This window comes from Marmota marmota, unplaced genomic scaffold (genome assembly GCF_001458135.2).
Source record: "Marmota marmota marmota unplaced genomic scaffold, marMar, whole genome shotgun sequence".
Lineage (NCBI taxonomy): Eukaryota > Metazoa > Chordata > Mammalia > Rodentia > Sciuridae > Marmota > Marmota marmota.
The window spans coordinates 36,197,318-36,208,811 of record NW_025999977.1 but is presented as its reverse complement, the minus strand read 5'-3'; the positions used below and the strand labels follow the sequence as shown (position 1 = coordinate 36,208,811).

At 33.1% G+C, this 11,494-nt stretch overlaps 1 protein-coding gene across 1 annotated transcript in view; it reads right to left on the bottom strand.

Annotated features, from left to right (window-relative positions):
* Memo1 (mediator of cell motility 1) overlaps positions 1-11,494 on the bottom strand; it is a 125,194-nt gene that overhangs the window by 39,932 nt on the left and 73,768 nt on the right. Inside the window, 2 exon segments of the mRNA XM_048804949.1 lie at positions 7,214-7,325; positions 9,482-9,594. Coding sequence (XP_048660906.1) covers positions 7,214-7,325; positions 9,482-9,594 — 225 coding nt within the window.

Sequence of the window (11,494 nt, the reverse complement as noted above, 5' to 3'; positions counted from 1 at the left end):
GGGAGGGGAGGGGAGGGGGGATAGTAGGGGATAGGAAAGGTAGCAGAATACAACAGTCACTAATATGCCATTTTGTAAAAATGTGAATGTATAACCAATGTGATTCTGCAATTTGTATTTGGGGTAAAAATGGGAGTTCATAACCCAATTGAGTCAAATGTATGAAAGATGATATGTCATAAGCTTTGTAATGTTTTGAACAACCAATAAAAAAAAAACAAATCTAGAAATAGAAAGCAGACCATTCATTAGTTGAAATTGAGAGTGGGAGCAGGGATTACTTCAATTGGACAGGAGATTTGTTTTTAGATTAGTGTTCCAAAACTAGATTGGGAGAACAGCTGAACAACTCAATAAACTTACTTCAAAAAAAAAATCAATGAATTAAATTTTTACACTGGTGAATTTTGTATTATGTAAATTATACCTCAACAAAACTATGGGGGTGGGAGGAGAAAGGAAAAGGAGAATCTACCTTTCCCTCCTACAAGCTATGCCACCTGCAGCAGATTACTACCCTCAGCCTCAATCTGTCATCTGTAAAAATCAAATAATTAATCCTTACCACACAGGGCTCTTGTGAGCACTTTGGTAATGAAAAGGAACATTTTATCCCTTCTTTTTCTGTCTTATGATTTAAACCATTATTGCCAAAAAATTATATATGTAAGACATATAACAGACTAAAAAGAGTTAAAATCCTAGAACCAACAGTGGGACATTCTTTTTTTAAACAAGCAAAACCACTCTTACTGTCAACTCAGTATGAAAATGCTCATCACAACATAAAAATTCTAATGTAAAATGTGAATTCTAATATAAATATTTCAAGTGATAAGAAAATATAATTTAACTGGTAGTAATTTTTAATTAGTAGCATACAAATAACTGAAACCTTAAAACTGATATTTTAAATTAAATAAAATCGTATTTACAAAAATTATTCACTATTCTTTCTCTGTCACCAATACCACTGAGATTTATTCTCTTCCCCTTCTAGTTAGAAAACATTCACAGAAAATGGGGGAACAAAATACATGTAGGTAAATACAAAACATCTTTACTCTGATAAAAATAAAATACATTCTCGTCTTCTCAAATGTCTTTTGCTACATCTTATGCATTCTTTTCATGGTCACAGAAACTTAAATTGTTCCTTTACCACAAACAAGCAATTTTTACCTATTATTCCAGAACTCTTTCTTGTTCTATAATTCTGAAAAAAAAAAAAAATGTTCTCTCAATGATGTGTAGGTAACAGTGAAAGGGAACCAACATACATTTGTTCTAAAACTTCAATAGTGCCACCAAATAAGATTTAACTGCAAAACATGCAGAAATACACAAATATCCATGAGTATAAATGTCACAGAATAAAAACACACTTGAAAATGGCACTGCTCATGTGACTATTATTAAATTGGTGAGAAAGAAACTCTCAGGCTTTTTTCTATATCTGGAGTTAAGCCATTCCATCCTCTTAAAATCTAACTACACAAGGCACATCTTAACTTTTCTCTGACCATTTCTAATATCTGAAGACCTTCAATGAGGCTTACAATCAGAAAGCAAAGTAAAATCTTAAGATCCAGTACAAATCTAACCTATAATAAGCATTAAAATGGCATTTAAGGGAGGTAAAAATACAAAGAGTTGAAATGGCAATATGATAGCCTAGAATTGAGAAAAGAAGGGAGTTTTACAGGAGTGTTAACATACCAGGCCATATGCTATAATCTTTAGAAGGGCCTGTCTATAAAACTAGCCTTTGGCTAGCATCTGGGAACTTGGCTTTTAGAATATTTATTTGATAAGGGAGTTTTATCTACTTGGGTCACTGCCATGTAAAGTAGTCCAAGGCTATCCCACTGGAGAGGGGAGGCCATATGAAAGACAAGCCCTGGAAGATGAGTGACAAGTGAAGATGGATGAGAACCGAGGTGCTTCAGGAGACAACCAGCACCACAGCCAGGCAGGAAGAAAGGGCATCTTGGAGCATTCTGCCTCCGTCAATCTGCCTCAACTCACAACATATGCAAAAGACAAGTTATCTCCACTGACCTCTGACCAAATTTCTAACCCACAAAATCATGAGCAAAAAAACTGGCAGGATGAGGTGATTTCTTTTGCTCCAACAATACCTGGGACAAAACAAACAAAATACTGGTATCTGGAAACAGTGATGCTGCTATAGCAGAAACCTGCAACACATCACACTGGCTTTTGAGACTCAAGAGGCAAATGGAAGCTGAAAGGACAAAAAAGGAGACAATGGAAGCAAAGAGCAATGAGGCTGCTCAAGGAGGCTGGAAGAAGCAGGACCCCCACTGTATAATGGAAGAACAATTAACAAAACTGTCACATGAAGTAAATCAGAATATTAAAAATATACCTAATGGACCTGTAGTTCTAACTAAGGACATTTCCACATGGAATATCCTGGAAATAGTGGTTACATTACAATCAAACATTAGAAGGTACAAGGAGAAAATTAAGCTGAAAAATGAACTGTTTAACTTATAAGCAGAATTTAAGATAAATACATTTTTTAAAAAATTTTTTAGTTGTAGATGGACACAATACCTTTATTTATTTTTATGTGCTGCTGAGGATAGAATTAGTACCTCACACATGCAAAGCACACCCTCCACCACTGCCACAACCCCAACCCCAAGAAAAATACATCTTTTAAAATTTTATTTATTCTTTTTAGGAAGGTATTTTATAGTTTTTTCCCCATATTTTTATTGATGCATTATGGCTGTACATAAAGGTGAGATTCATTGTTATGTATCTACACACATACATGCACACAATATAACAATATAATTTAGCCAATATCATTCCCTAGTAGTTTCCCCTGGTCCCTTCTCTAGACTTTACTGATCTCCCCTCAGTTTTCATGAGATTCCCCCCAACCTTCATTTTCCCTTTTTCTCTCCAGCTTTCACATGACAGAAATCATTCAACTACTAACTTTCTGAGTTTGGCTTACTTTGCATAACATAATATTCTCAAGTTCCATCCATTTTCCTTCAAATTTCATTCTTTTACAGCTCAATTAAACTCCATTGTGTATTAATACCACATTTTCTTTAACCATTCATCCACTGACAGGCTAGTTTGACTATTGTAAATTTTGCTGTTACAGACATCTGTATGGATGTATCACTTTAGTATGATGATTTTAAATCTTTAGGATAAATACAGAGGTATATAGTCATGCAGTGATTCCATTCCTAGTCTTCTGAGGAAATTCCATATGGATTTCCAGAGTGGTTGTACTAATTTACAATCTCACTAACAGTGTAAAAGTGTTTCTTTATCTACACATCCTCTCCAGCATTTATTATTCTTTATATTCTTGATGGCTGCCATGTAACTGGAATGAGATGAAATCTCAGTGTAGTTTTGATTGGCATTTCCCTAATTGCTAACATTTTTCCATATATTTGTTGGCCATTGTATTTCTTCTTTTGATAGATGTCTGTTTAGTCCACTTGCCCATATATTAATTGGGCTATATGTTTTTTTGGTGTTAAGTTTCTTTTGAGTTTTTTATATATTATAGATATTAAGCCTTTGTTTATAGCTAGCAAAGATTTTTCTCCCATTCTGTAGGTTCACTCTTCATATTCCTAATTGTTTTCTTTGATGTGCAGAAGCTTTTTAATTTGATGTCATCCCATTTGTTAACTCCTCACATTATTTCCTGAGCTTTAGGGGTTCTGAAGAGAAAGTCATTGCCTACTCCCAATGTTGGGAGTTGACCCTATATTTCTTCTATGAGTTGTATAATTTCTGTCTGATTCCTAGATCTTTGATCCATTTTAAGTTGATTTTGTACAGGGTAAAAAGTATAAAGATTTAGTCTCATTCTTCTACATACGAATAACCAGTTTTTCTAGCATCATGTGTTTTTTCTCCAAAATACTTTTTTGGCACTTTTGTCAAGGTTCAAATGACTGTATCTGTGTGTATTTGTCTCTGTATCTTCTACTCTGAACCACTGGTCTGTGTGTCGCTTTATGCCAATGCCATGCAAGTTTTGTTACTATAGTAATTCTGTAGTATAATTTGAAGTCAGTCAGGTATTGTGATGCCTCTAGCATTATTTTTTTTTTGGTGGGGGTGGGGGGCTTAAAGAAAAATACTTCTAACCAAGAATAACAGGGTTGAAAAAATAACTTTCTCATCACTAGTCTCTTAGTCAGCAAAAGACCATCAAAGAAGGAAGTTTGAGCTCAAAGATCAAATCTAGAGCACTGCCAATAAACATGGCAAGATCATCAAAAAGAAGGCATCTTTAAGCTTCTCTGTTAAGCCCTCAGAAAGATTTAAGGCAGTGGTAAAACACCTTATCAGGAAAACAAAAGGGTTTCTAAAGATATTTTCAGGAATCTTAGCATAGTGGCACCAGCCTATAATCCCAGCTACCAGACAGGCTGAGGCAGGAGGATTCAGTGGTAGAGCATATGCCTAGCATGCACCAAGCCTGGGTTCAATCTCCAGTACTGCAAAAAGAGAGAAAAACAAATTTATAGAATTCTAACTTAGAATCCCAAGTAGAGAGAGTCCAGTTTCATAAAGAATTCTGGATAAGAACTTTGTCTAATGGAGTATATTTATAATCTGGTATATACTGTGGGTATTTATCAGAACTAGAAGAAACACTGCTCTAAATGAAATAAACCTCTAGACTTTCAAACTGGTACATACATGAACCAGACTGAGACCACTTCTCAGGTGCAAACAAGGCCAATTTCTTAAGGAAAATAAAATGACTCGGAATAAAACCAATAGCCCAAAGAACCCCAGTCAAAAGATGAGAAAAATAATGAATTATTAAACCAATAACAGAAGATAGAACCAAGATATAGTCATGGGATAGTCTTTGTTCCCTGGTTAGAGTTCAGAATTATTTTGTCCCGCAGACTAGTATATGATCCTTCCTGATTTCTATTCTTTCATCCTCCAATAAGAATTATCTATTTGTGGTCAACTATGCCTCTCTTAAAATCATAGCATACTGAGTATATGGTAGGGGTGGGGTATGGGGTTGAAGGGAAAGAGGAGTAACTTGTCTTCTTAGTTCACAGTCTCCAAATTAAGAGAAGCAACTCCAAAGCCTCACTCATATACTACCCTGATGCCACCTGGAGAACAAATGAGGAATATTATCAGAAAGTCAACACCATGGCCCCAGACATATGAGTGAGGCCATCTTGGACCCTATTACCCATCTAAGCCACCTTGGTCAAAATCTTGCAGACCAGAGCATGGTGTAACCTGCCCAAATTCCTGACCCAAATATTATAAACAATAAGACAGCTATAATTTTAAGCCACTACATTTTGGAATAATTTGTCAGTCAGTAACAGATAACTGACACAGGTAGTGAATACAAATGTTTACTAGATAGTATCTAAAAGGAGCATTAATGCCAGGTATAGGGACCACACCTGCAATCCCAGGGATTTGGAAGGCTGAGGACGAGGATTGCAAGTTCAAGGTCAGTCTCAGCAATTTAACCAGTCCATCTCAAAATAAAAGGGTTGGAGATAATAGCTCAGTGATAAAGCATTCCTGCGTTCAATACTGGGTACCACAAGAAAATAACAATGATTTTTAAAAATAAAGGTAGCATTAGAGATTCTAATGTAACACAGGACTAGTTTATTTCATACTATTTACAAGAGAGGAAAGTATAAAGAAGAAATATGAATGTTGGTTTCAAGTTTCTATTTTCCTAAATTTCATTTCCTATTTTGTTTTTGAAATAATAACAAAAATGCTATTTTGTTAAAATCTCCTTTAGGGTACTGTCAGTTTATTGGTTGTACTACTGAAATTCATTTAGAGAAAAATGTGGGTTTTTTTCATGATAAAATATAGAAATATTTCAGCAAATGAAATTTTTCTGTCTTTTTTGAAGAATGAGAAGCTGTGATTATATCAACAATCCAAGAAAGAAGAAATATATATGGTTTCACAATTTCTGAGAAGTTAGAATACATTATAAGACAATTTAAAATTATAATTTAATATTACACTGGTTTTTGGAAACGTCACCTTAACATAATTACTCAAGATTATCATTTGTGAAAAGACTAACAGAAGTAAATAATACTTTGAATATAAAAACCCAAAAAGACTATAATAACAGACTAAAACCAACAAGAAACAAATTAAATAAAAGTGAAAACTTATACACGATTAGGATTAAAAAGATACCATACAAAATTCTGATGGAGAAAACAATCCATCCTAATAGCATGAAAAAGCCTTAATTTTAGCTGATCATAAGCACATTAGCCAATAGTAAGTAAGCCACATCAGCATAAAAACTGTTAATGTAATTTTAGATTTCATTAATCTATATACCTAATCAATATGTACTGGCAATCTACTATGAACCATATACTTTACTAAGAAGAATACAGTGAACAGATCCAAAGATGGAATAATCTCATTATATTTGTAACTAGTCAAACTACATATGAAATATTAAATACATGTTAAGAAAGTAATAAATATGACCTATAAATGAGAAGCGTTTCTAATTTAAATGCCACAGTAAAAGAAAAAAGAAATTTCTTAACATTTTTTTCATTATACCGAAATAAATTAATGACTATGTCTGTTAGGCAAAGTGGTAGGCACTGTAGTATACAGTGGAGAGGAAAACAGATATTGTCCCTATCATCACTGTGCTTATGGTCTAACTAGTACCACATCACAGGAAGATCTTTAGTAGGAATAAAATAATGATCTGTAAAGTATATTATAAAAGATTCATATACTGAAATAAATGCCTTCCAAAGTTATTTCCAAATCTAAAATATAATGATTAATTATAGTACTGTACCACAAAAGAATGTAATTATTATTCTAAGATATAGAAATGTCTAAAGAATACCAGGCAAACCAAGATACACACACAACAAACCACACTTACAGGGTTTGTTTTTTTTTTTAACCTTTCTACCTAAGAAAAAACAACCACATCAATTTATATGTTTAGCCTTCATAGGCAAACTACTTAAAATCAACGTCAATCCACATTAAGAAAATGCAACCTCAAATTTTATTTCATCTCAAATAACAAAATGTTAATGTCCTTACTCTAATAATTATCATACCCTAGTTAAGATAATTCCAAAGAAATTAACACCTATGATTTCTCTAGGATTTCTTATATTAATCAATATACCTTTCCATGGCTTTAGCTGTATAAGGCAAATGCATTTCAATACTGTGTTCATCTTCATCTGTCTGTAGAGTCATGCGTTCAAACATTCCTGTCTTCCATAGCTCTCCGTAAACTAGATTTCAAAATATATTAAAACAAATATATTAATGTATGTCTGTATCCTGTGAGATTCCAACCACTCACACAAAGCTACATGCTTTGGCAAGAGGCAAAAGCACCACATAGTACTCTCCATTTTTAGTTTGAGAGGCAGGGCGGGAGAGAGAAAGAAGAGAGAGAACAACTAATGCTCATGTGCTAGCTAAAATAATAATACACGAAAAACTTATCATATTTATATGTCATGGTCATGTAAAAAATAATAATTTAAAACTTTCATCAGTTCATCATTTCTAATATCACCTGGATCTAGACTATTCATTGATTTTAATCAGGACATATTAGCAAGAACAGTTAAATACAATTCCTACTGTAATAGACAAAAATCACTGATCTATTTACAATTAAGGTTAACAATATAGTTTTTGAGTTTTGCTTTGTTTTTTTAATAAAATACATGGTATTGTTAGTTTACATTCCAGGTTTCCCTCATTCTACAATCAGAAAATTCCTACTAGGAATGATGTTTTTCTCAAAATTCAAAATTAAGCTTGTGGCAGAGATCAAAAGACAAATTCGTCACAGCACCATGCTAACTTAAAATGACCTAGTAATTCAGACCTAGTAATTCCCATGAACTGTGCTTAAAACTGGATACTATAGAACAAGAAAAAGATAAAATTTTGATGATTTAATAATATTTTAGGGCTGGGGTTGTGGCTCAGCGCTTGCCTAGCATGCACAAGGCCCTGGGTTCGTTCCTCAACACCACATAAAAATAAATAAACAAAATAAAGGTATTCTGCCTAACCAAAAATAAATAAATTTTTTTTAAAAAAGAATATTCTAACTAGATCCTTAAATGGGTTATCAAAGAAATAAAGAAATGGTGGTATGATCTCTTTTCTACAAAATTAGATCTAATGAAAATTTATCCATTTCTTCACTGGTAGAATTCACAAAACCATACTTTTCCAAGTGCCCCAATAAACTTTTAAAAGTAAAGTGTGGGGCTGGGGATATAGCTCAGCTGGTAAAGCATAAGGTCCTGCGTTCAATTCCCAGCTCCACAAAAAAAGAAAAGGTAAAGTGTGTTTCCTAGAACCATCTCAAGAAGCAAAGTTAGTAACTCTTCAGCCTCATTAATAAGATGCATCCCAGCAACAAACTGCTAACACTTTATGATACTAAAAACCTCAGATTATGGAAAAAATGAACAATGCAAAAAAATTCAATTTAATCAAATTTTAAAACCTCAAATTATGAAAACTGAAACCTAAAAAAATGAAAATGAGCTAATCATCTCTTTTGTGCCTGGAATCTTTCATTCTACAGAAGGAACTATTACAAAATTTATTGAATCAACAGCAGCATCCATAAAAATTTTATAATATAATTTAACAAACTGAAGGATACACCCCAAGTTCATGAAGATGATTACTTGGGGAAGGTAAATTGAGTTCAGAAAGAAGGATAACTGTGGGTAAAGTGGAAGATGAGTACATCAGTATTTTTTGTACTATTCTCTACACAGTTCTGTATATTTTAAATCATTCATCCTCACAACCCCAAAAAGCCTTTGTAAATAAGTCAAAAGATTTTACTTTACACATCTATTGTATAATAAATTAAATAAAAATGTGAATTCTGAAACCCAATGGGGAAAAAACTAAACCAAAATAATACATTTAAAAACAAAATATATTTAAGATTTCTATAGCACCTTTTAGATTTTCATAACTATAGGCTCTCCCTGCCTCATTAAAATCATTAGTGAAGACATAAAATATATTAACACCATTATCTATTTGAGAGAAAAGTGATCTACACAAATGTAGACCAATGTGCCCAGAATCTTTTATTAAGTTGAATGTACATTAACTTCTTGTCTCAAGGTACAATGAGCACATGATACTTCCCTGAATATAAATGTAGCCACTGCAGTATTGAGATGAGTGGATCTGAGAGATTTTTGTTTTTAGCAGGAAAACACTAGTTGTCTTTTGGGGATTTGTTTTTTTTCTGTGTTTTTGTTTTATACAGATTAGTTAAAACAAATTTTATTTTTAAAGTTCAGCTATTATGATATTCATGCTTGTGTTTTTCAATTAAAATTTCCATTAAAAGATCTTTAGTTATTTAGAAGCTATAAGATTTCTTTATACTTACTCTTTTGGTCAATACGAAGGTCATATAGAGGTGTCCTATATATATCCACACTGGAAAGTGCACATCGAGAGAGGGGCACATGATGAGAAGGCCCAAGGATGAAAATTCTCCGGCTAGCAGATATGCAACAAAGAACATAGAACAATTGTACTTCTATACAAACCTTACCTAATACATTATTACCTAAGGGGGAAAAAATAAGTAATTCTAAATCATTACTTTTTTCCCTTTTTGACTACTTTCATTGCCAACTGTTAATGTAAAAAGCTAAACTATGTAATTCACATGTTGAAGTCCCAACTCCCAATACTGACTACAACTGGATTTGGAGTAAGATCTTTAAAGAGCTAATTAAAAATGAGGGCATGAGGATAGGAGCCTAATCAATATGACTGCTATCCCTACATAACTGAGAGGAGAGACTAACATTAGAGTCCTATCTGAAGAGGCACCAAGACACAGCCATCTACAGGCCAAAGAGAAAAAAAGATTCAGAGAAAACAACCCTACCAGCAGCTTGATATTGAACTTCCAACTTCCAGAATTGTTTAAAAAAATTAATAAATTTCTGTTGTTTAAGTTACATGAGCTCTAGGAAACTAATAATTCTCAGTTATTAATTTCAATTCCTTGTCCCTATTTTTATGTTAGAAGGCTTTTAAAAGATCATGTCCAATACTCGGAAAAACTAAGTATCAATCTTTACAGTAAAACAACCTATTATGCATAAAATCATCTCGGTATTTTAACAGCTAGAAGATTTCCAATAGCTATATTTTATTAACTGAATTTTAAACATTTCAGTTATCAAAAGTCTCAAAAGTCTAACACTTCCTAAGATCTACCAAAATTTTAATTAAAATGATATAAAATTCTAACCCATAAAAAACAACATTAACAATGAGGCATTATGGTAAAACTATTTCTACATTTCTTTCTTGGCAAAGAAAAAAAGGCATCTTGTTGAGAATTCCATGTAATAAGCTTTCTCTATTCTCATTTAAGTAGAAGTCCTTCTCAAAAACAAAGAAACTTAGTTATGGTGTTATTTGCACTACAATCCTACCTAAAGAAAAGCAAAGGGCTAAGCTGTAGCTTAAATCTTTATAATCCCTTTACCTGACACCAAGAATAAAATTAACTTCCTCTCATTTTATCTCAAACATCCAAACCAGCCCTACAGTCTAAAGTCCAAAACTATCCATTTTTTCTGTTCTCTAAGATTCATATAAACCAATCTTCCCCCGTTACACACAGACAAAAAAACAAATTAGACTCAAAACAGTAAAACTATGAGAAGGAAGCATTAGATGAGAGCCTACATACCTAGAAAATTAAGTACTACTCATTGCTTAACAAAAAAGACTAAGAAATGTGTCTTAGTCTTATGACCATGAATGTTGTGTTTTAACACTGTATTTATTTTGATAAAATTGAATTACTAAGCTAAAGAATATTAACCCATTGTTTGCTATATGTTATTTCATATCCTGGGAAGGGAAGGAGAAAATAAGAAAGTTGTGGGCAGGTGATTCTCAGTTTGGAGTCCCCAAACCTCAAGAGGTCATATAGCAAACATAAAGATTTCATGCTCAAGCCATTTGTGATCAGAGACTATGTCTCTCCCTTCTGTCTATTATTAGCATTGTAATCCTTACTTCTTGTCATCACCTCTATCATCAAACCAATAAACACTTCAGGGGAAAAAAGTCAAGATTCCTAAATGAACAAAATCAAGAAATACCATTCTATTCTCATATGTTAACAACACACAAATGTTATGAATTTTTTAAAATTAAAGCCTAGGGCTGGGGAGGTGGCTCAAGCGGTAGTGTGCTCGCCTGGCATGCGCGCAGCGCTGGGTTCGATCCTCAGCACCACAAATAAAATAAAGATGTTGTGTCCACCGAAAACTGGAAAATAAATATTAAAAAATTATCTCTCTCTCTCTCTCTCTCTCTCTTAAAAAAAAGTTAAAACCTAATGTGGATCATATATAATGGTAACTCAGGA